General features: G+C 57.0%; 1 protein-coding gene and 1 long non-coding RNA gene across 3 annotated transcripts in view; both read left to right on the top strand.

Annotated features, from left to right (window-relative positions):
* The window catches only part of FBLN1 (fibulin 1), an 87,589-nt gene that overhangs the window by 5,094 nt on the left and 57,573 nt on the right, over window positions 1-24,922 (top strand). For both annotated transcript variants that reach the window (XM_047785992.1, XM_047785993.1), the window contains exons 2-5: window positions 10,931-11,036; window positions 18,450-18,585; window positions 21,061-21,232; window positions 24,484-24,543. In XM_047785992.1, coding sequence (XP_047641948.1) covers window positions 10,931-11,036; window positions 18,450-18,585; window positions 21,061-21,232; window positions 24,484-24,543 — 474 coding nt within the window. The remainder of the gene's footprint in view (window positions 1-10,930; window positions 11,037-18,449; window positions 18,586-21,060; window positions 21,233-24,483; window positions 24,544-24,922) is intronic.
* LOC125130544 (uncharacterized) lies at window positions 2,213-4,754 on the top strand. Its single transcript, XR_007135729.1, has 2 exons — window positions 2,213-3,694; window positions 3,753-4,754. It is a non-coding gene; the product is annotated as an uncharacterized LOC125130544 (long non-coding RNA).

Below are 24,922 nucleotides of genomic sequence, written 5' to 3'. Positions count from 1 at the left end.
AAAGAGCCAGCCTTGGGGACTGATGGGGCCCAGGAGGGGTCTGGTGATGAGCAGAATTGGTGAAGGAATGGTTTCCTTTTTTTTTTTTTTTTTGGTCTTCAGGGCTGCACCCATGGCATATGGAGGTTCCCAGGCTAGGGATCCAATTGGAGCTGCAGCTGCCAGGCGCAGCCACAGCCACAGCAGTGCCAGATCCAAGCCTTGTCTGGGACCTAGACCGCAGCTCATGGCAACACCGGATTCTTAACCCACTGAGCAAGGCCAGGGATCAAACGGGCAACCTCATGGTTCCTGGTCAGATTTATTTCCGAGGTGCCACGACGGGAACTCCGGTGAAGGAATGGTTTGTTTATGGGAACCTGCAGATGAGCCGATCCACTCCCTTTATGTAGATGGGAAAACAGGCCCAGAAAGAGGAGGTGGCTTGTCTGGGGTCACTCAGCTGCCAAGTGGTGTCATTTGTAGGCTGTTTTTCGGACTTGTTCCGCAGACATTTCCCAAGCATCTCCTGTGAGCTGGGCCTGGCCCTTGAGGAGCTGTTTGTCACACAGGCATCTTTTGTCACCTTGTTGCATTCATTTATTCAACAAGTGCTCCTGGAGGAGTCAGGTGAGGGGCTAGGCCCCAGGGACCGGGGAGGGGGGGGGGCGGAGATAAGATTCTTGCCCCATGGAGCTTGTGTACTGGATGGGTTTCCTGGGGCTGTGGACCCAGTGACAGTGACTGCCACCAAGTGCCTTAAAGCAACAGAAATTTATCCTCACTGCCCTGGAGGCCGGAAGTCGGGTGTCAGGCTGTCTGCAGGGCTCTGCTTCCTCCGGAGGCTCTGGCGGAGCAGCCTTCTCTGCCCCTCGCCACTTCTGGGGCCTCCGGCAGCTCCTCGGCTTAGCGGCTGCTTCACTCCAGCCTCTCCCTCCACCTTCTCCAGGCCGCCTCCTCTGTCTCCTCTCTGTGCGTCTCTGAGTTTAGGCCTCGCTTGGATAGTCCAGGATGCGCTTTCGTCTTGAGGTCGTTCATTCCATCTGCAAACACCCTTATTCCAAATAAGGTCACGTCCATGGGTCGCAGGGGTCAGGACGTGGACATATCTGCCTGGGGCACACTCAACCCCCTGCACGTTCTAAGAGCAGGCACTGACCAGAGTGTCCTGGGGACCTGTGCTGCAGTGACGGGGACACACCGTGACAAGGGTGGCTCCCAAGGGGAGGAAGGGGAGTGATGCTTGAGCTCAGATGGGAGTGGCGAGGAGCGGTCTCCTGAGTGGACAGACCCGGGGAAGAGCATTGGGGCAGGGGGAGCAGTGGGCACAGAGGCCCCCGGTGGGACCAGGAGCGAAGGGAGGGGAGAGGGAGGTGCCTGAGACGGTGGCCGAGGTGGGGGAGGCCTTAAACATTCCATCCGGAGGAGCTCCCACTGTGGTGCAAAGCTCTGCAGCCTCTCTGCAGTGGTGTGTGCAGGTTCGGCTTCGGCCAGCCACTCTGGGTTAAAGGATCTGGTGTTCCCGCAGCTATGGTGAAGGTGGCAACTGCAGCCCAGATCTGATCCCTGGCCCGGGGCAGCCAAAACAGGAAAAAACAATGACAGTGCCGCCTGTGGATTTTACCCTAGATGCGCAGGGCAGCCCTGGAGCAGAAGCAGGAATCTGACATTCCCGGACTTAACTTTTCTAGAAGTCCCTGTGTGTGCCGCATGGTGATTGGATCACAGGGGGACCAGAGTGCAGGCAGAACATGCTGGGGTGGGGGAGCCTCCCGAAGGGCCCAGGGCCAGAGACTCCCTGGAGGGGGTGGCTGTGGGGGGCTGGGGAGAAGCGGGCAGATTCAGGGCGTTGGGAGGCAGAGTGGTGAGGACTCACGAAGGCTTGGATGTGGAGGTTGAGAAAGATGGAAGCACTCGGGGTGACCCAGTAATTTTGGCCGCAGCCTCTGGATGCCTGAAGACGGCTAATTACTGAGGCGGAGAAGCAGGACGAGGGAGGGCATCAGAGGTCCGTGGGGACACCTTAAGTTTCCCATCAGATGTCCAGGCTCCGGGGCCAGACCAGGCTGCAGACCGAAATGGGAGTCTTGGCCCCTAAGTGAGGCTGGGTGAGGCCACCCAGGGAGGGGGCGGGGTGGGGGGGCTGGGGGTGGCCTCGGCTCTGAGCCCTCCCCGGCTGCTGTGGGGGAGCAGAAGGCGGCTCAGCTCCTCAGGGGCGTCCCCCGAGCCCGGGCTGGTAGCTGGGATGTCGCCAAGACTGGTGTTTAGATGCCAGGCATGAGTGAGTTTTAGGCTAGCGGGCTGAGCCAGTCCTTTTTAATTCCTCTCTTTCTTCCTTTTTTCCGTCTTTTTTCTTTCTCTCTCCTTCCTCCCTTCCTTTCCTTCTTCCTCCCTTTTTTTGCCAGTATTTCTCTTGAACTTAGTTCTTTTGGATGCTGCTGCCTGCCGGAATGAGAGTACTCGAAGTTTTGGTACCTACCTGTGCTTCCCGCTGTGACCTAAGGATTCTCTCACAAGCCCACTGTCCCATCCCGTCACTCTCTCTCCATCCTCCGTCGTTGGTGGGAGAGCCCCAGAGTGCAGAGGCCAGGGCTGGGGACACACGGCTAAGAGGCAGCACCAGGATTCCAACATGGGCAGCCAGGCCCTGGCATTGTATTCTTTTTTTTATTGTTATTGGCCTCCCCCGAGGCGTGTGGAAGTTCAGGCCCAGGGATCGGAACCAGCAGTGACTCGATCCATAGCAGCGGCCATGCCAGATCCTTAACCATGAGGCCGCCAGGGAGCTAATAGTCCTGACATTGTGCTGGCAAGCAGGACACTGAACGGCCTCACTCATCTTTCCAACTGCAAAGTCTGCATTTTTCTAAGTCCTGCTTCGGGGGTGGGGTCGGGGGAACTGTTGTCTCCTTTAGCCTTTTATGGTGTGGGCGTGTGGCTTTAGAGTCACAGCCAGATTCCAGGGCAGCCTCTGTGCGTGTCCTGTGGCCGCGGGCCACTTGCTTCCTCTCTTCCTGTCCCGTTTCTTAGACTTGCTAGGATCCCACGAGGTCATTTTGCCTTCATTCCTTCACAGACATTTCCTGCGTGCTTGCTCTGGGGCCGGCTCGGGGGCAGGGTGCTGAACGGGACGCCTGTCTGGCCCGCGTGGCTCCGAGGTCACACACGGTTCATTATTTGTGCTCAGTCACAGCCACCCGGGATCTGAGCTGCATCTGTGACCTTCACCACAGCTGATGGCAATGCCGGATCCTTAACCCACTGAACGAGGCCAGGGATCGAACCTGTATCCTCAGGGATACTAGTTGGGTTCATTACCGCTGAGCCACAAAGGGAGCTCCGGAGGAAAGGCCCTTTGACCTGGTGTTGGCGTGAACGAGCTCGCCCGAGGCAGGACCCCCAGGCAGGACCCCCAGCCCGGCAGAGCTTCGGTTTCCAAGAGCCGGGTGGGGGGAGGATACCTGACTGGTGTGCACACGTGGTCTGAGAGGCGAGAGGAGAACCAGGGGAGTCGGGTCCTGTTGGGAGGATGCCTAGAGATGGGGACATGTCCCCTGGGCGTGGACCAGGAGGTCCCCATGAGCCGCCTGGAGGAACAACGTGGAAGCCGCGTTTCCTCGCCTCCCAGGCATCTGCCTACTGCTCCTTCCCTCTGGCTGCCTCCTTTAGCTGGTTTCTCTCCCAGACCCCGTCTCTCTGTAGAGGGGGCTGGCGTGTGTGTGTGTGTGTGTGTGTGTGTGTGTGTGTGTGTGTGTGTTGGGGGCGGGGGTGAGGGCACCAGCTGTCTGGTGCTGGGGATGCTGGGGACGGGGCCAGAGCCGGGAGAGCAGACTCTGCATGTCCTGCCTTCTCCTGGGGAGACCAGGGGGCCTTGAAGAGGGAGCCGGGTCTGTCCTCATCCTTGTCCTGCAGAGAGAGGCACAGACACTGGGGCACAACCGGGTGACAATTGCCTGGCATCTCCTTGGGGTGTTGCTCCTTGAGGACAGATTCCTGACTGGATCCCTCACCCCCGGCCCAGAGCCTGGTACATGAAAGGATCCCAAGAGGGGCCCCTGCTGGCTCCCCAGGCTCAGGAGGTGAAGGGGGCTGTCCGGTGGGGATGGGCTGAGGTGTGTGGTTCGGTTTGGTTGGAATTTCCTGCTGGCATCTCACTGCATGTCAGGCTTCCCAGTTATGAGGGTCCTGACCCCACGAGGACCCCTCTAACTCCTTGCTGCAGCTTTAGACAGTGCTGTGCAACAGATACGCGTGAGGGTATTAAAATAAAACCAAATATGGGAGTTCCCATTGTGGCTCAGCTGTAACGAGCCCAACTAGTATCCGTGAGGATGCAGGTTCGATCCCTGGCCTTGCTCAGTGCATTAAGGATCCAGCGTTGCCGTGAGCTGTGGTGTAGGTCGCAGACGTGGCTCAGATGTGGTGTGGCTGTGGCTGTGCCCTAGGCTCGCAGCTACAGCTCTGATTCGACTCTTAGCCTGGGAACCTGTGCATGCCACAAGTGCTGCCCTAAAAAAAAGCTTAAATAGGGAGTTCCCGTCGTGGCTCAGTGGTTAACGAAACCGACTAGGAGCCATGAGGTTGTGGGTTCGATCCCTGGCCTTGCTCAGTGGGTTAACGACCCTGCATTGCCGTGAGCTGTGGTGTAGGTCACAGATGTGCCTTGGATGTGGCGTTGCTGTGGCTCTGGCGTAGGCCAGCGGCTATAGCTCCGATTAGACCCCTAGCCTGGGAACCTCCGTATGCCACAGGAGCAGCCCTAGAAAAGGCAAAAAGATCAAAAAAAAAAAAGCTTAAATAAAATAAAACAAAACCGAATAGAGAACTAACCAGCCACCGTCTCGGAGTTCAGCATGTCGTGTACAAGAAAGGCAATTTTAATGCCCCAGACGTTGGCAGGATGAGGTCTGGGAACTTTATCTTTGTGGGTCTCATTCACACGTTCAGATCACAGGGAGCAGAGATTAAAACTGTGCTCTGCTGAAGTTTCCGCTCAGAGGGAAAGGATCTGAGGGAGAAGATTCCAGACTTGCCTGAAGCCCCACTCCTCTCTCTCCTTTTTTAAAAAAAATTTTTCTTTTTTTTTTTTTGGCCATGCCTGCTGCATGCAGAAATTCCCAGGCCGGGAATGGAACCCACGCCACGACAGAGACAACGCAGGATCCTTAACCCCTGGGATACCAGGGAACTCCCCCACTTCTCTCTTAAGAGCACCTACAGCCCAGGACGGGAGATGAGCAGTGAGCACGTGGCAGGTGTGGGTGGGTGGCCTTGCTTCCAGCCGCAGAGGTGGAAGCGGTGATGATGGCCAGGCTGCTTCCCTGAGGTGACTTACGAAGGCCACTTAGACATGGCAGGGTCTGCCTGTGCTTGAGATTTCTTCAGTTTCACGCCCCATGGGAGGTGCCACCAGGGGTCTATGACCACCGGTAGACCTGGTTGGTCTGTCTGATGCTATTGGCTATGGTGAAACCCTGGGTACCGGTGAGGGGTGGCATCAGGTGGGGGGGGGGTGACACCTCGGTTCTCTTCTTGTCTCCTGTCCAGCCCAGCCATGTGCCCTGTGTCACAAAGTGGAGTCATAGCCAGGGAGCCGCCCCCCCCCCCCCTTTTCTCCTCCACTGATATTGCTGAGCCCCTGCTGTGTGTGGTGGTGGGGGGATGCGGGAAGCTGGGGGGGGGGTGTCTTCCCTCCCGTCTCCTCTGGGCTCTGACAGGGAGCCGCTGCCTCTGCTCTGTGGCCCTTCTGCCAAAGGACTTGTCACGCTGCAAGGTGACGTTCACTTGACCAGATGCCCCTCCCCCCCAAGTCTGAGCATGTCTGGGTCGCGTCACCCCTGAGAAGGTGCCACACGGGGGTGGGGGGGATGTAACGGGGTGCACAGGCCGGTAGGGTGGGTGTCGATGGACGTGTCCACAGATGGAGGCAGAAGGGGGGTGCTTCTCTGGGCCTCACGTCATCCCCAGTTTGGAGATGGGACACAACTGAGAGGCCACCTGACCCCCAGGTGCCAAGAGCAAGCCGAGGTGCCCGCGGCGATGCGGGGGTCAGAGCCCGGGCACGTCTGAACTTCAGTCCTTCTCTCTCTCCTCCACCTGTTCCACTCTCTGCCGAGACTTTGGGGAGGGGTGATTCCCTGGGGAGGTTTGGTTCTGTTTGTAACTTTTAAATCATCTTTATTTCGGTTGCAAAGGTGCAATTTACTTTGTTAAAAAAACATTTTCACTCTTGCCATTTGAGGTCTCAGAATGTGCTGTGGAAACCATTGCATTTACCACCAAACTGCTCTGCAAGAAGGCTCAGAAATACAGCTTACCAGGAGTTCCCTGGTGGCTTAGCAGTTAAGGATTCTGCGTTGTCACTGCTGTGGTTCTGGTTTGAGCCCTGACCAAGGAACTTTTCTATGCTACGTGTGCAGCCAAAAAAAACCCCCCAACTTGGCACATTAATTCTCTTTACCAGTATTCGGATGAGTGCATAAAACAGCATCGATTGAAAATGACAAGTGGTTTAATCCGCGGAACCGCCAATTCCCTTCCTAACGCAAGATGGTAGAATTTTTTAAATGCATTTTAAAAATACTCATAACTTAAAACTGACCGTGTTAGCTGTCTTTGAGAGCACAGGTCGCTGCATCAAGGAGTCTCCTGTTGTGCAACCTTGACTGCCAGCCACCTCCAGAGCTTTTTTCATTGCCCCCAATGGAAGCTTTGGCCCCATGAAACCCTGAGTGCTTCCCCCCACCCCGCCCTCCCATCCTCCAGCCCCTGGCGACCTTCATTCTACTTTCTGTCTCTGGTTTTTGACTATTCTTGGAACCTGATATAAGTGGAATTACGTAGTCATTGTCCTTTTGTGGCTGGTTTATTTTACTGAGTAGAATGTTGTCACTAATACAAATTTTAAAGAAGGTTTTAGTTTAATGTTGGGCATGTGCTCAGCTCTCAAAAACAACAATCACGGAAAGTTACTTCCCTAGGTCGTGGCTCAGCAGAAAACAAAATCTGACTAGTATCCACGAGGATGCGGGATCGATCCCTGGCCTCGCTCAGCGGGTGAGGGATCCGGCGTTGCCGTGAGCTGTGGCGTAGGGCGCAGACGTGGCTCGGATCTGACGTGGCTGTGGCTGTGGTGTAGGTTGGCGGCGACAGTTCCCATTCGACCCCTAGCCTGGGAACCTCCATGTGCTGCGGTTGTGGCCCTAAAAACAAACAAAAAGTTGCTTCCCCAAAGTAATTTTACCCCAAGGATGGCTGTGTAACCACTGTCCTACAGGACGTAGGGGAAGATAAATATCGGCCCGCAAAGCCAGACCGTCTGTCCTCAACACGGTTTTAGTAGAAGAGCCAAGTTGGGATCTTTAGAATCTGAACACAAGGTTGACAGGTGCAGATGTTCAGCCCGAGCGGGGGGTCCCCCCGATGCAATATTGGAAGTGATACTGATGCCAAGAGAGGGATGGGTTGGAGGTGACACTACTGCTCAAAGGCGTGATGCCGTGTGCCTGGCACGGTGGCATAAAGAGGAATTTAAGGGGCTGGGGGCTGAGAGGTGGTGAACGGAAGAGCCATCTCGGTGGGGTTGTCACGCAGCGGGCTCGTGGTTCCCAGGAGGATGGTGGTGTCTGCCAGCTCTGCCCTGACCTGCCTCATCGCGCTCTTGGGCAGGAACCTCTCCTTAGCTGGTGGGCATCTCCCCAGCTGCCCACTTTGCGCAAGAGTTACGGGTTTACGGCTGCTTGGTGCCTTCCAAGGACATTCCAAGTTTCTGGACGGAGCAAATGACTTAACATTTTATTGGACTTTCTGTTGTGGCTCAGTGGGGTTAAGGACCTGACATAGTGTCTGCAAGGAAGTGGGTTCGATCCCTGGCCTCGATCACGGGGTTAAGGATATGGTGTTGCTGCAAGCCTCAGCGTAGGTTGCAGACGTGGCTTGGATCTGGCGTTGCTGTGGCTGTGGTGCAGGTCGGCAGCTGCAGCTCCGATTCCACCCTTAGCCTGGGAACTTCCATATGCCGTGAGTGCGGCCCTAAAAAGAAAAAAAAAAGTACAAAACAGCGTTTTATCGTCCTGCTGAGAATAAGGTTCAGAGTGGTCCAGGCTCCCCAGCAGGAATCGTTTCCAAGTGTTTGTATGGCTCAGGGCACCGAGCTCTCGCCCCGCTGAGCCAGCTGCAGGAGTCTGAGGTCACCTCTGCGTGTCTTTCTCGGAGTTGAGGGAGGCTTAGGGGCTGCCACTCATCCTGGAGCCTTTCTGCACTCTGAAGTGGGGCTGCAGCACCCCCGTTTCTCACAGGCAACAGCAACCAAATTCTCTTTGTTCCTTTCACATGTCACCCAGCTCCCCTGTGCGCTCTATAAGCTTTATCCATCCCCTCAGCAACTCCGAAGGTATCAGGAGCCCCATTTGGCACCAGAGAGGCTGTGGCTCAGAGAGGTGCAGTCACCCGCCCAGGGTCACAGAGCAAGAAAGCACTGGAGCTGCGATTGGAGCCCGAGGCTGTTGCGCTCCCAAGCTGACTCTTCCTTATCAGTTCTGCGGCTGCTGAGATTGGAGAGGACGAGAGGCAGGCCCAGCTCCTGTGGGGGAGGGAGGGCGAGGCAGCCAGGCTGGTGGGCCGGCAGGCTCTGGAAGGAGTGAGAGGCCAGATGGGGCTGGGCCAGGGCTGGGGGGGGCTGTGAGACCCCCCCAGGGGTGAGGCCATGGGTGGGAGGGCTCAGTGGGGCTGGCTGGGGCTGGGGTGAAGGGGGAGCAGGGTTGGCCTCACAGGGGACAACAGCCCTGGTGTCAGGCCACGTGGCTGAGTCACGGCCGTCCTGGGGGTGAGCCACGGGCTGCGTTTTATCTGTGGCAGGTGGGGTCCTGCGTCTCGTGGATGCTTTCTGTGGAATCGACTGGAGCGAGAATGAAGGAAGGGGTGATGAGCGAGGGGGAGCCTTGGAGGGCATCCCCGCAGGGCGTCCCCGCAGCCATGAGGCCATCCCTCGTGATGGACCTTAACCTCTGGTGCTGGGGAGCCGGCAATGCCAGTTTTAGCTGAGCCCCGGCCGTGGGTGACCCCCAGGGTCACCAGGTGGCACTGAGGGGATTGTAGAGAGGGAACAACAAGGTAGGGACAGGTGGGCTGGCCATGGGCTGGCAGACCTTGCTCTGGGATGGTCCGTCCCCCTTAACCAAACCACCTCGGGGTCCCTCTGCCGGCCTGGGGAGCCCGAGCCAGTGAGGAGGGGGCAGGGCCGTTGTCTGCTCAGAGCTCCCCTAGGACAGGGGGCCCGTCGTTGTCCGGGGGCTTGTGTGGCCTTTCTTCCTCCTGGCTCAAATGGCCGGCCCAGCCTCGGCTCCTCACCCAGACCCTGACCTTACCTGTGGGCTCTTTCTATGTGAGCACCTGATGCCGCAAGGGGTTCAAGGGCCCTGTGTTCCAGGCGCAGTTTGTCTGCAGAGATGCTGGAGGTGGCTGCTGGCTCGTGGTCGCTGCTGGAGCTTTAGGACACAGCAGCCTCGTACTGGGCCACCTCCAGGGCTGAGCCTGGAAGAATAATGAGCTCCAACAGGGCCCCAAGGCCACTGGTGCCAGGAAACGCCACCAAGCCTGGCGGGATTTATGCTGTGGGGCACGGGAGAGCCAGCAGTGAGAAAACCTGGTGTTTCTTTAAAGACCTTTTTTTTTTTTTTTTTTTGCGCTTTTTAGGGCCACACCTGTGGCATATGGAAGTTCCCAGGCTAGGGGTTGAATCGAGCTACAGCTACTGGCCTACACCACAGCCACAGCAACACCAGATCTGAGCTGCATCTGCGTCCTACACCGCAGCTCACAGCAACGCCAGATCCCTGACCCACTGAGCAAGGTCAGGGATCGAACCTGCGTCCTCATGGATACTAGTCGGGTTCGTTTCCACTGAGCCACAATGGGAACTCCTTTAAAGCCCAATTTTGACGTGTTCTGCTGGTGACTCCACTCATGCTTCCTCCCAGCTGTGGGGGGGACTGATGCTGAGGGGGCCTGGTACCCGGCTGGTCCTCCTTTGGGGATGGGGTCGCAGTGTGGCCGGGAGGGGTGCCACCTGCTGGACCCACCTGAGCCTTTCACCTTTGTGTACCTGAACTTGTGGTCTGGGGGCAGATCAAGGGCAGAGACCGGCACCCGCCCGTCTGCTCCCCCGCGTGGCGAGACTGATGCTTTCCTAGCAGGTGGCTCCAGCAGTTAAGTGAGAGCCCGCGACGCTGGCGCTTTGCTTCTCACCGAGCCAGCCGGGGGCATTTAAGGCCCCGCATTTCTGTTCCCCCCTCTGCTTATGCTGTTCCTCCTCCCCAGTGTTCACTTCCCACTTGCCACGCTGGGTCCCCCTCTGAAGAGAAGCCTTCCTTGGTTGTCCCAGTTTGGGGTGCCAGCCCTGCTCAGCCCCTTCAGGCCTCCCGCATTCTGCACTGTTTGTCTTTAGTGAGACAACCATCTCGGACCCCTAGGAGTCAGGTCCAGGATACCCTGACCCCCGGGCCGGACGAGAGGAACTCGGCCATGCCTTGGTCATGGCACCTGTCTTTCTTGCCCTCTGCACTGCGAAGGCAGAAACCCCATCTGGGCAGGTCCCCGTCCGAGTTGCCGGCGTCTGGCTGGAGCAGGGGTTCCCGGCTGCTGAGCTGCAGCCCCGACAGAAGTGGATTCAGCAGGTGGTAGTGGAGGTTTCAGGCCTTAATAAGGGGAGCGGAGGGCGTGCTCAGTTTTCAGTATGTACGTGTTTGTCGAGTGACTAAAGGAACAGACATGCTCCGGCCTCTTCAGATCCGGCCTGCTGCTGTAGAGGAGGCTGAAGGAAGCCGCGTCCCGGTGATGCGGCCGGGAGGGGGGTGCCCTTGGCCACCCGAGGGAGGTTGCTCGACCAAGGGGACCTCAGGCCTGGTGCGGGGAGTCGCCTGTCCCCAGTCACCCGGTTCTCTTCTCTGCACAGCTGGCGCGGAGGTCCCCATGGAGGCTTGCTGTACAGACGGACATCAGATGGCCACTCAGCACAAGGACTGCTCCCTGCCCTACACCTCGGAATCCAAGGAATGCAGGTACGTTTGCCCGTGGCCGCCGCTTTTCCTGAAGAGTGTTCGTCGAGGCAAACGCAGAGGACGCAGGGATGGTGGGTGCCAGGCGCCCTGGGAAAGGCTGGGCACCCAGGGCCAGATCCGCCCAGGCTGTGGGAAGTGCGGTGGGCCCTCGACCCCTCCTCTGTGCTCCCACCATCCTCGAACGGGACTCCATGCCCCCTCCCCGTGCCATGGTTGGGGTGGCCTGACGTGTCATTGGGCCACACCAAGAAGCCCTCATGACCACAGCTGGACACTGTGGCCAAGTCCCCTAGAGAGGGGGTGGTTGTGAGGGCAGGTGACATCATGTGGCTGACCGGAGGTAGCTTTGCCAATCAAGGCAGGGGCGGAGTTCCTGCCGTGACGCAGTGGGTGAAGGGTTCAACTGCAGGGGCTCAGGTCGCTGGCAGGGTGAGGGTTCGATTCCCAGCTTGGCAGGGGAGGTTAAGGGATCCGGTGTTGCCACAGCTGCAGTGTAGGTGGAAGCCGTAGCTAGGATTCAACCCCTGGCCAGAATATTTCCACATGGCCATTAAAAAAAAAAAAAAAAAAAAAGCAGGGGCCACCTTCAGACCCTGAAAACACAGATGAGCCAGTCCCAGAGCAAAAGTCCTGCCAGACAGTTGACCACTTTGTACAGTGGCCAACATCTGGGTCCACTATCTGTTTTTTTGGGGGGTTTTATTGTGGCCCCTCCAGGGCCAGGGATGGAACCCAAGCCACAGCAGTGACAACGCCAGATCCCTAACCCACTAGGCCTCCAGGGAACTCCTGGATCCGACAGGTTTATTCCTTTCTCCCTAAATTGACTCAAGCGCCCTCAAAGTTTTGGGAGAATACAAGCTTAGAATAAATAACAGAGGCAGGCAATGTTGGCCATCACGTAAAGATAACAGTAAGAACAAGAGCGAGCCTTTGTGAAGCACCTGCTTGGCACTGGGCCTGGGATGCTCATCCTGTCATCTGTCACTGCGCCTGATCCCATTTTACAGATGAGGAAACTGAGCTGTCCCCAGTACGCACAGCTGGTAGGGGGTGGCGTTAGGACTTGAACCTGGCTCTGCTTGCCCGGGAGCAGAGGTCGGGGAGGCGGGGGTATGAACACGTCCCATCACTCGACATCTGTTCATTTTCTCTGCCTTCCATCTGAGTCAAGCTGCTGTGACACCTGGAGCCGGGGGATGCTGGGTGGAGAGCTGCCAGGGAAAGAATGGCATTCGCCTCATTCTGGAGTTTTGCATTTGTGTTGGCATCGAGCAGAGGCTGCCGCCTGCCAGCTGTGACAGCTCGATTTAGGAGATTCTTGCAAAGTCAAGAGCATTAGAGACCAAACAAAGGAATGGACAGCAGGGCACGGGGACGGTTTGAATCAGCTGGGAGACCAGGCCGTTAGGATTTTTTTTTTCGTCTCCCATAACTTGCACCCTCAGCATATGGAAGTTCCTAGGCTAGGGGTCGAATCAGAGCTACAGCTGCTGGCCTACATCACAGCCACAGCAACGCCAGATTGGAGCTGGGTCTTTGACCTACACCACAGCTCACGGCAACACCAGATCCTTAACCCATTGAGCCAAGCAGAGATTGAACCTGAGTCGTCATGGATACTAGTCAGGTTCATTACTGTTGAGATGCAGCGGGAACTCCCAGGCCATTAGGATTTATGGTGCATCCAGTGAGTGAGGGCTGGGCTTTTGGCTCCCAAGCTGGGCTTTACCCTACACATGTCAGAGGGCGGCTGGTGGCTCCGGAGCAAAGCTGGGCAGTGAGTGCCCGGCATTCTGTGGACAGACTGTGCCTGGATAGGCAGCTGGGCCGGCCTGGGGCCCTGCCCCTCACCCCACAGCTGGATTTCCGGCTGTGTGATCTGAGTCCGCTTGGAGGCTCAGTTTCCCCAACGCTAAAGCGAGGACAGTGATAGTTTCCTTTTGGGGCCGTGCTGATCTCAGAGGTAAGGCGAGCATGCGTCACGAAGCCAGGCAGTGGGGGCATCTTCATCTGCTCGGCCACCGTAATGTCCCCCCCCCCGCCCCGGGTGGCCTAAGCCACAGACATGTGCTGTCTACAGTCTGAGGGACAGAAGTCTGAGGTGAAGGTGTCGGCAGGCTTGACTCCTCCGGGGCTCGTAGGTGCCACCTTCTCCCCATGGCCCCACGTGGTGTCCCCGCCCTCATGTCTGTGCCCTCGTCTCTTCTGAGGACAGCAGGCAGATTGCAGGACATCTGCCCCGATCATCATTTAACCTTAATTACCTCCCTAAAGACTCAGTCCCCAAATACGTCGCAGTGGGAGGTCCTGGGCTTGAAACCTCAACAAAGCACAACTAGTCACAGGCCGCACGTTTGTAAATCACAGACTCACACAGCGAGGCGCCAGCCAGCCCGCCCGGCCCTCCGCTCGGGGCTGGAGACCCTGAGCTCCCAGGCGCCGGGGCTTCTGGGCCCGACTGTGCATTTGGGGTTTAGCCACAACTGAATTTATTACCGACGTCTACTCGCCAATGCCCTTACTAAGTGTGGGGTTATCTTTTTTTTTTTTTTTTAGCTTTTTAGGGCCACACCTTCGGCATAGGGAAGTTCCCAGGCTGGGGGTTGAATCGGAGCTACAGCTGCCTGCCTACACCGCAGCCACGGCAACGCGGGATCTGAGCCACGTCTGCAACCTACACCGCAGCTCACAGCAAGGCTGGACCCTTAACCCACTGAGGGAGGCCAGGGATGGAACCCACAACCTCATGGTTCCTAGTCGGATTCGTTTCCACTGTGCCACAATGGGGACTCCTTGGGGTTCTCTTTAATCCCTGGTGGGCTCCAGACGATGCAGAAACACCTTCTTGGCTTTGCAGCAGGCCTTTGCGTCCGCATCTCCGTTTTGGGGTAAATCAGGGGTAAATTTCCGACATGTGTCAAGCGATTTCCTGAAATGTAAGTCGTATCATCTGAACAGCTGAGAGGGGCTGACTTCTCCTTTTTGTGGGAAATGTGGGTGCAAGTCCAGGCGCCCCTCCGCCGACCCCTGACTTTTTCTGGAGGGGCTCACCCACTTCATCGTGGGGGACCTGAGGGAATTCTGGTTGGACAGTGTGAGTTGCTGCATCACAGGGTCCTTGAAACACTTGAGAACTCCCAGGACCTGGATTGTCAGCCCTCAGCCTTTTGTTTCCCCAGGGGAGCCAGCTGCCTCATCTCTCAGCTCACGGGCAGGGGCTGCGTCTGTGTCCCAGGCCTCTTGGTGACTTTGCCGCTGAGCTGATGGGCTGTGGCCACATCCCTGCCCTGCCCTGCCTCCAGTCTGCCCTGCACCCTTGCCTCTTGTCACAGAATGCCCGGGTCTGAACCCCATATGTACGGTGTGCAGGGGTTAGAGGCCAAGCCTGGGGTCTTGGCTCAAAGACACAGCTGGGGACACAGCTCAGCTAAGATCACAACCGGGTTTTAACTCCACTGAGTGCCACTGTTGGGGGTACTCAGGAGAACAAGACCCCCACCCAGCCCTCCGTGCCTTCCCAGCCCAGCAGGTGAGGATGGTATGTGGCAGACGACCCTGAGTCCCACGGTGGAGCTGCGGGGCCAGGGTGAGGGGCTGTGGGGCAGGCATGCTGGGAGCACAGCCATGCTGGGAGCGGGGGTGGTTTTCCAGGAAAAGGCAGAGAAGGAAGAGACAGGTCAGAAATCCAGTCCTCTTAGTAGTAACAGTTAAAAGACGCAGCAAAGAAGAGGTGAGGAACCTGAGTAGTATCCACGAGGACGAAAGTTCGATCCCTGGCCTCACTCAGTGGGTTAAGGATCTGGTGTTGCTGTGAGCTGTGGTGTAGGTCACAGATGCAGTTCGGATCCTGCGTTGCTGTGGCTGTGGTGTAGGCCGGCAGCTGTAGCTCCAATTAGACCCCTAGTCTGGGAACCTCCATGTGTCGCGGGTGCAGCCCTAAAAAGACCAAAAAAAAAAAAAAAGATGCAAGAAACGGACCACCAGCCACTTGGGAACTCAAAGGATCTAGTGTCACTTTTCTCCTTTCCAAGCAGGCTCCCTGCTTTTAAGTGTTCATTCGTCCCCCGATCCTTTTTCATCGTTGGTGCTGTTCTAAGCCCGGGATGAGGGCAGAGTCCAGGGGGAAAGGCGCCAAGGCGCTGCAGGACCCAGAGAGGCCCTGGGGACAAAGACTGGTGGGGACCTGCACCTCCCTGCACACCCGGGCTCCAGCCCAGCCCTGCCAGCCTCTGCAGAGCCTCTAACACATGGCACTTTGTGGGGCCATCAGGAAACAGCAGCCAGCGTTCCCCCCAGTTCCCGCATCGCCGTGCCTTCTAGCCTTCACCATGGGCCAGCATTCTTTAGATCCAAGTATAAATTTGCCTAAAACCTCTGGTTGAGTCAAGCCCCCGAGTCTCTCAGAGGAACTTGGCTACGCATGGAGCCAAAACCTAAAGCAGGAACCAAGCTGATACTTTTTGGTCCAACAGGCACGCTCTGAACCCCTGCATGGATTTATGTCACAAAGAGCATTGAGGGCCTTCGATGAGACAGGGATAAGTCAGAGAACGAGATAGGCAAGGTCCCTTCTCCAGAGGACAGAGACAGTGACAGAGGGAGGGAGTCTATGGTTTGTACAAAGATACCCAGTGTCATGAGAATGGAGACACCAGGGCTGGGGGTGGGCTCTCCTGATTGGGGCCGGTTTACAATTTTAGGTAGAGCTGTTTGGGGACGCCTCGCTGGAACTGAGGGTTTGAGCCAGGACCTGAAGGAGGCTAGCCAGCCAGCCAGGTGGCATGCAGGGTCACTGTTTCTAGTCGAAGCGGGGAGCAGACCTGTGGACGCCCAGCACCAGTCCAGCCCCGCCAGGGCAGAGTTTAGGCACCGCTGCCCCTGAATTCCTCAGGTGTGCGAGACCCTTCTTCCCCCGCCAGGCCATTCCTCTCCCTGTCCCCGAAGCCGCTGCACAGGCCTGGCACACAGTAGGGCCACAGCCAAATTAATAAAAAAAATTGCAGTAAAACGTCCATCTTAACCATTTTTTAAAATTATTTTTTTAATGGGGTCCTCGTTTAGTACCTCTTTAAATTTTCTACTAATTTCTTTTTACGGCTGCACCTGCAGTGTATGGAGGTTCCCAGGCTAGGGATTAAATTGGAGTTGCAGCTGCCGGCCTACACCACGGTCACGGCCACGGCCACGGCCACACCAGATCCGAGCCACATCTGCCACCTACACTGCAGCTTGCCGCCATGCTGGATCCTTAACCTGCTGAGGGAGGCCAGGGATCGAACCCACATCCTCATGGACGCTATATCATGCTCTTAACCCACTGGGCCACAGCGGGAACTCCCATCTTGACCATTTTCAGGTGTCCCGTTCAGGGCCTTCAAATCATCATATGGCCATCACTGCCATCTGTCCCCAGAATTTCTTCATCTTCCCAAACGGAGAGTCCAACGCAGGAAACGCAACCTCCTCATTCCTCCCCTCCCTGAGCCCGCCCCTCCTATTTTCTGTCTCTAGGAATTTGACTCCCCGGGTCCCTCAGAGACGGGGAACCACAGTATTTGTCCTTTTGTGGCTGGCTTATGTCACTGAGCCTTCAGTCCTCTGGCCCAGAATTTACCCGCGTTGTACCATGTATCAGGATTTCCTCCCTGGTCCGTGTGGACCACATGTGGTGGACACTTGGGCTGCTTCCATCTTTTGGCGATTCAGAACCATGCTGCCGCGAACGTGGGTGTGCAGGCATCTGTGCGAGTCCCTGCTTTAGAATCGTTGGGGTTTGTACCCAGAAGTGGGATTGCCGAGAGCTGTGGTCCTTCTCTTATTAAAGTGTTTGGGGAACTGCCTTGCTGCAGCGTTTAGCATTCCTACCAACCACGCACAAGCGTTCCAGCTTTTCTACAACCCTGTTTTCTGTTCAGCCAGTAAATATCTTGGCGGGACGGGCTGGATGGATGCACAGCAGCCTGCTCCCCCGGACAGTTTGGTGAAGTGCCTGTTGTTCGCAGATCCACTCAGAGCCTGAGTGCATCTGCAGTAGCAGAGCACAGGCCTATCTCATTTGATGGTGCCTCGAAGGGTGCGTTTTTGACCAGTTGAAGGTTTGGGGCCACTGCGTTTGTCCGAAGATGGTCAGCATTTCTTAGCCATAAAGATGTTTCATTAAGAAACACACATTGCACACCGGTAGACTGTAGGACAGTGTAAACACAACTACACGAAACATACTGCACGTAAAGTGAGTTCTTTAGATGCACTAAGAAACCAAACAGTTCATGGGGACTCGCTTTATCGTGGCTGCCGGGAACCACACCTGCAGTACCTCTGAGGTCTGCCTGGGTACACGGCTACATCCTGGAGCCGGAGGGCAGTTCTAGAAGCACGTGGGATGGCAGATGCAGGGCTCTAGCCCCGCAGAATGGAGGCTGTGGGTGGGCAGGCGGGGCTGCAGCCCACAGGCAGAGGCTTCCTGGCTGGTGGCACAGAGGGGCCGGCAGGGCCTGCCTCTCCAGACCAGCTGGGGTTGGGCAGCTTCTCCTGCCCCTTGCTGGCTTTGGCGGAAGCCAATGTATTTGGCGTCTGGTGGGATCCACACCTGTGACTCACCTCCTGCTCTCTCACCTGCCTGCTTTGAGCTGTATCTGAGGGACTACTTCTGACAGGTGACCGTCCTTCTGTGGACACAAGCCTTGATGACTCTGGCTTAAGGCAGAAGGCTCTTCCTGGAGTCCCCGACAGGACCAGGGGAGGGGGCAAGGATGCCACCGTCCCGCACTCTGTGGCCTTGGGCAAAAAGCTACTCCACCCCTCTGGAGCTGTTTCCTCTGATGCTGGAACCTGGGGATGGGTCTTGGGAAGAATTCAGCTTGATGGAGGGTGGCCGGGCCTGTCTCAGGGTCAGCAGTCAGCTATTTGTTTTTTAAAGAAGTGGGAACTTTTTGTGGGTGAGACTTGAGATCAAAGAGGTGAACCGGGGCTCTGGCCACACAGCTGGGTCTCTTTCTCTCTCTTTTTAAGAGTCACATGTCTCCCTGCCGGATACCACCCTGCATTCAGTCTGTCTTTTTCTTTTTTTTTTTGATTGCACTGGCAGCTTGCTGAATTTCCCATGCCAAGGATTGAACCCAAGCCCAGCAGTGACCGAGGCTACTGCACTAACAATGCTGGACCCTTAACCCACAGGGGAACTCCCTTGTTCTTTTTCTTCTCCCAGTCTTTCTAATTAAACACTGTCGAGCGCCTTCTGTGTGCCAGTTGTGTGTGTGTCTGTGGGCGAGTGAGGGGACCAGGAAGGGCAGGGGCACCCAAAGAGGACCAAGCTCCCATCCCTGAGGGGGGTCCTGCCCCCGGGCCCTGCGTCCCCGCGGCAGCCCTCACCCGCAGAGCCCTGAGCCCAGCCTGCCCTTCTGCCCGCAGGATGGTCCAGGAGCAGTGCTGCCAGAACCAGCTGGAGGAGCTACACTGTGCTGCGGGCATCAGCCTGGCAGACGAGGGGGACAGCTGTGCCGCCCCGCAGGGCGACAACGCCAGCCTCGAGGCCATGATCGTCAAGGTGAGGACCCGGCCCCTTCTTCAGCCAGAGGCCTAGGGCACCCTTGTCCCTGCAGCTTGACCTCAGGATGCCTTGCCTTTTGAGCAGCAGGATGAGCCCAGCAAGGGGAGAAGGGACCCCTCAAGTCTCCCCACCTCTTCTAGTTTATTCAGTTAAAACAAACAAACAAACAAACAAACCCCGAAACAAAAAACCAGAAACGTGGAGTTCCCTGGCGGCTCATTGGGTTAAGAGCCTGGCGTTGTCACTGCTGTGGCTCTGGTTACTGCTGTGGCATGGGTTCTATCCCTGGCTCGGGAACTTCCACGTGCTGTGGCCATGGCCAAACACCCCAGTTCATTCGGTAAACCCTGGACAACCCCCGGGCCCAGTCCGACCCTGGGGAAGCAGGGATGGGGTGGCCCGGTCTTGCCCTGAAGACCTCCAGTCCGGGGGCTTCAAGTAGGAAGACAGAGGCTGGGATGAGGGTCGCCTGGGCTTGGAGCCTTCTGGACCCTCGAGTCAAGGTCGGCACCCCCGTCCTACCCAGGAGGCCCTCAAGCTTCCCTGCCCTCCAGCGACTCGGAGCTCAGCAGGGACCCTCACCAACACCTCCGACAACCCATGAGCTCTCTAACTGCCCTAGAAGAGAAAACGGAGGTTCCGAGAGGCCCACACGCCACACTCGGCAAAGGGCCTCTTGAGGACTGGCAGGGGAGGGGTCTGGTGAGGCTGAGCTGGGGGTGGGGTCCATCGGGGCCCAGAGGGAGCCCTGCCCTGAAGGTCAGCTATGCGTGAGGGGTCCCAGGACGCCAAGGCCAGGCCGGGTCACTGAGAGCAGGCCTGCGTCTTGGCATGGCTGCCCAGGGCCGCGTTCCCAGGTCTGAAAACTGCAGATAAACTAGGCTCTCCCCCCCCCTCACCACCTACTGGGGGAGAAAGACAGAAGGAGTTCGCCCTGGGAAGGTGGTGAACCTGGTCTCTGGGTTTCGGGGGGAGGGCCGGGCAATGGAAACGAATTTCCTGGACGGGAGCTTTCTGGTCCCCAGTGAGGAGGGCCCGGAAGGCATCTCAAGGAGCGGAAGGGGGAGTGGAGTCTGGATTCCGGGAGGGGGTGTGGGTGCCTTTCGGGGGAGTCTCTCCTCACCCAGACTGGGACGTGGAGGGAGACTCCACGCAGGAGTGGGGGGGGGGTCTGGAGCCCCCACCCGCCCTCGGCCTCTGTGGGCTTCTGGTGTGACAGAGCCGGGTGGGGGTGGATGCGCTGGTCTTGGGGGGGGCCTCGGAGCCAGGACCTTACATGGTCAGTGACTGCCTCCTGGGCAGGGCTGGGCATCTGCAGACGCCATCTGCCTGGCAGGCCCTTCTGCCCGTGGGCCCAGACTCCAGAGAAAAGCCTGGAACATTCTATCGGGCGTGGAGACAGATCACTTTGGCAGATGAGTGAGCTGTGTTTCTGGGCGGGACTACTTGTGCCCTAAAAGGTGGAGGCTGGAACTGGGCTCCGCATTTCCTGGTGGCGGAGGCTGGGGCATGAGCAGGATGGGAGACCCTCCTGGAGCTCAAGAAAGGCCACCCCTCCCCTGCTCGGCCATGGGCCTCTTGGAAAGTTCTGTGCTTTCCTTAGGAGGATAAGGACCGAAATGGGGCTTTTTATGTGCCAGGGACAGGGGGGCTGGGAACGTTGTTGTCCCTGGGATTCGGGTGTGACTTTTGGGAGCACTAGAGCCCAGGTGACAGGCAGCAGCCGTGTCCTTCACGATGGTTCCCTTCCTGCTGTGAACCCCCGGGCTCGGGGAGGGGACGAGACCAGGTGCCTATTCATCCTTCCAAGTTCATCCTTCCAAGTGGGGCAGAGCCATCTCAGACCAGGCAGAAGGAAGGACCCTCGCGGGGGGGGGGCGCTCGTGTGCAACAGGTGGGGTCAGCTGTCATGGAGCCCATGCTGGGATGAGCCCTTCTCAGGTTTCAGGGTCCTTTCCAAACGGGACCTTTGAGACTTGTCGCCCGGGGGGCGGGGGGAGGGAGGGACAGAGGAGCGGGAGGTCGGGGTTAGCAGGTGTACACGATTGTAAATAGGACGGATGAATGACTAGGGCCTCCGGTACAGCACACGGAACAGTGCTCAGTATGTTAAACTCTGATAAACCATAATGGAAAAGAATATTTTTTTAAAAGCGAATACACATATGTATAACTGATCACGTGGCTGTACAGCAGAAATTAATACAACACTGTAAGTCAACCATGCTTCCATGAAAACAAAAAAAAACCCCACCCAGGACCTGCACGATGCGGGGGGTGGGGGGGAGGGGGCGCAACCCTCCGGCTTGGCTTGCTTTCTGTCGTACCACCAGCATTTAGAGGTGGGGGCCGAGTCCGGCACGGGTCGTCACCATCCAGGGCGAGTTAATACAGGGTGGGGGCAGCGATCTGGGGGGCCCACTCTGTCGTGTGCCTGGCTTCTGCGTCTGGAGTCTCCGCCTGTGTTTGCAGAGGTGCTGCCACTGCTGCCTGCTGGGAAGGGCGGCCCAGGCCCAGGGCCAGAGCTGCGAGTACAACCTCATGGTCGGCTACCAGTGTGGACTGGTCTTCCGGGCGTGCTGTGTCAAGGGCCAGGAGAACGCAGACTTTGCTCCGGGAGACATTGGGGACCTTCAGGAAACAGGTAATTCCCATTTTCTTCCCCCCTGGACAGCGCATTAGTCAGAGTTATCCAGGGAAACAGAACCAAAAGAATATGGAGACAGACAGACAGAGAGGGAGAGAGAATTTATTTTTAAGGAATTGGCTCACATAACTGTAGGACGGGCAGGTTTGAAATCCTCAGGGTGGGCCCTCCGGCCCGAGGCCCAGGGGAGGGCTGATGTGGCCGCTTGAGTCTGAAAGCCATCCGCTGGCAGAGTTCCTTCTTGCTTGCAGGTCTTTTTCTTAAAGTCTCCCCTGATTGGATGGGGCCCACCCACATAATGGAGGGCTGTCTGCTTTACTCAAAGTCTGCTGCCTTAAATGTTAGTCTCATCTAAAAAAAGATGGCCCCGGGAGTGCCTGTCGTGGCTCAGTGGAAACAAATCCAACTGGTATCCATGAGGGCGAGGGTTTGATCCCTGGCCTCGCTCAGTGGGTTAAGGATCCGGTGTTGCCATGAGCTGTGGTGTAGGTCACAGACGCAGCTTGGATCCTGTATTCGCTGTGGCTGTGGTGTAGGCCGGCAGCTGTAGCTCTGATTAGACCCCTAGCCTGGGAACTTCCCATATGCTACGGGTGCGGCCCTAAAAAGACAAAAAGGAAAAAAATAAAAAAGACAGTCCCAGCCATATCCAGCCTGGTGTTGGACCGAATACCTGGGTACCATGGCCCTACCAAGCTGACCGTCACGGGCAGTGTGGGCGTGCACGTCTCCCATCGCCTGGCTCAGCCCAGGCTGGTTGTCGGTGCGAGAGCAGTTGCACATTCATCCGTCCACCCGAGTGAAACGGGGGCTTGGGCTCTGGGAGCCGACAAACCTGGGCTCCCGTCCCTGGCCTGACATGTCTTTTGGGCAAACCGATGCATCCAGGCCTCAGCGCCCTCCTCTGTGAAATGGGGGGCATTACACTCCTACGTCCGCAGGCTGCTGGGAGGGTGCAGTGGGAGCATGGATGTAAGGTGTTTGCCATCACAGGGGGCCCCATCCCTCCGACCTGGCACCGGAGATCACATGGCAGCCGCTCCGAAGAGGGAGAGTGTGCTGGCCTTCCGCTGCCTGCCCGGCGCCCCGTCCTCTCTCCATCCGGAGCTGCTGACGTGTAGCCGAGAGGCCAGGGGCCACCCCTCATGCACGGCAGGCTGTGCGCTTTCAAATCTTGGATATGTATCCCGTCCAGAGGCAAGTGACCCCGGGAGCAGCTTCAAGAGCGCTCCCAGCTGTGCGTCCGCCCGTTCCGCCCTCCGCCCCCCGTTTTGTCCATAAATCCTGAGGCTTCGGGGCATGGTTCAGTTACATGGTTCAGGAAACGTCTTGGCTGTCTCATCATCTCCTCCACTTAGGCAATGGTTTCCTGTGCCATGAGAGAAGGAGCCCTGGAAAGTTTCAGGCAGCTGCTCTGCCCCGAGCTTGCTGCGTGACTGGGACATTTGCCTTCTCCCTCTGCGCCCCGTCTGCCCCCCAGTTAGAGGTGGAGAAGAGGCGGGGAGGGGCGGGGAAGGAGGCGCTCCCAGCCGGGGGGTGGGGGCTCCCTAAGTCAGGCCATCGACTCCGGTGGCTTTGGGGACCTGGGCCACGTGGCTTTGATGTCTCGAGTCCAGGGGCCCGTGGATGCCACAGGGCTGATTTCAGATCTCTTAGTCACACAGCGGGCTGGGCACCGCCTTCTGGCCCGCGCCGTGACGTCTGAAATCAGAGATGACATTTTCAGTTTAAACAAGCTCAGATTATCCGCCCTGCTGGAGAATTCCTCCTGCGTCTCCCGGGAGGACTTTTGCCGGTTTCTGTCTTGTTTCGTGCCTGATCCCCGAGCTCTCCGGCTTCTCCAGATGTCTTGCGTCTCCTCTGCTTTTATCTGCTTCCGTTCCTGCCGCAGAACTTTCTCTAGTGTCTCTGTGCGGCAGTCCCTGGGTTTCCTCCCCACCCGGGTGCAGACCTGCCTTCCGCTCGTCCCCCAACATGTGTGGTGGGCCTACGATGGGCTCCTGTGGGGGCCGCGCAGGGGGCCCACAGACCGGGGCTGGCCTGCCCCGACATAAGTACAGAAATCGAGAGTGAGCTTTCAGAAACTCCTCTGAGCATTTGATGGAGTAGCTTATGTCTGTTTAATCTAAATATAAAATCGGAGCTTGTATATCTGTTTTCTTAACTTGGTTTTCCTAATTATCTGCATTGTAAGTTATCTAAGAATTGGCTCCAGATGGGGTAAGGAACCCCTCTCCTTTGGGAAGGTTCCTTTGGTTGCGCCCATTCTGCAGATTGGAAGACCGGGGCCTTGTCACTGTGACTCCTTGGGTGGCAGGGTCTGGGCACCCTGGCCTGTGTCTGGCACGTGCCAGGGCCTGGGGCTTTGCTGGGAGGGAATGCCCCGAGTGAATGGAGAGTTCCCAGGTGAAATCTCCTGAGTGAGGGGCTCTAGCCTCCCAGCCCGAGAAGATTCAAACCCTCAAGACCGTGTCTTGGTTCCGCCTCCGCCAAAGGCGTCTTTTTTTTTTTAATTAAAAATTTTTTTTCGAAGAAGTCTTTGAATGATTTTCAAAGCCCTGAAAAACAATGCTTTATGCATAGTTAGCGTATGTAATGTTAGACTGTTTTTTTGGAATACTATACGTAATCTGATTATCCAGAAAAGCAATGTTATACTGAAATTCACAGCAGAATTACTAATATATTCATGTGTATATATATATATATATATATATATATATTTGCTTTTTAGGATTGTACTTGCGGCATGTGGAGGTTCCCAGGCTAGGGGTCGAATCGGAGCCACAGCGGCCGGCCTACACCACAGCCACAGCAACGTGGGATCCGAGCCGTGTCTGCGACCTACACCATAGCTCACGGCTATGTTGGATCCTTAACCCACTGAGTGAGGCCAGGGATCGAACCTGTATCCTCACGGATACTAGTCAGGCTTGTTACTGGCTGTACCACAGTGGGAACTCCCTGGGGATATGCTTTTTTTTTTTTTTGTCTTTTTAGAGATTGAACCCCTATCCTCCCCTGGTCGGGTCCTTCACCCACTGAGCCACAACTCCTTTTTTTAGTGATTCAGCTATCTTTGTGAGGGTAACTCTGTTTTTAAAAAGGATAAAATGAACACTGAGCCGTTTATCAGATGGACATGCAGGCGCTGCCTGACATGTACGAGAAGAGAAGGCGTTGGGGGTTTCCTCTGCGGCAATCGGGCACTGTGTGTGGACGGCGTGTCTTTGTCTCTTTCCCTTTAGCTAAGGTTTCTGAGATCGAGGAGGAGCAAGAGGACCCCTACCTGAATGACCGCTGCCGAGGTGAGACGGGACCTGCCAGCTCGTGGTTAGGGATGCTTGGGGGGGAGTCCGTGCTTGTCTCACTGGGGGCGTGACGTTGGGCTTGCGATGTGCCCTTTGGCTGGGAGTCCGCTGTAAATCCCTGTCGTCCCCCCTTCTGCGTCCTTTCCTCCCTGTCCCCCCAGCTGGGGCCTGGTAGGTGAGCCAGGGAGAGGGGGCCTTGTAGAGAAGGGGCCGTGCGAAGCCTCAGGCTGCCCCTCGGGGGAGGGGGGGTGAGTGTGACTTCATTTTGTGTCCTGGAGCTCCAGCCGTGCCAGCTGTAATATCGTTTATGGAACATTCCCGCATGTCTGGGCTGGCAGGTCTGCTCCACAAACTCATTTGGTGGCTTGCCTGGGGG

This window comes from Phacochoerus africanus, chromosome 7 (genome assembly GCF_016906955.1).
Source record: "Phacochoerus africanus isolate WHEZ1 chromosome 7, ROS_Pafr_v1, whole genome shotgun sequence".
In the NCBI taxonomy this organism is placed as follows: domain Eukaryota; kingdom Metazoa; phylum Chordata; class Mammalia; order Artiodactyla; family Suidae; genus Phacochoerus; species Phacochoerus africanus.
The sequence above is the reverse complement of the archived record's forward strand: the minus strand, read 5'-3'. Positions and strand labels throughout refer to the sequence as shown.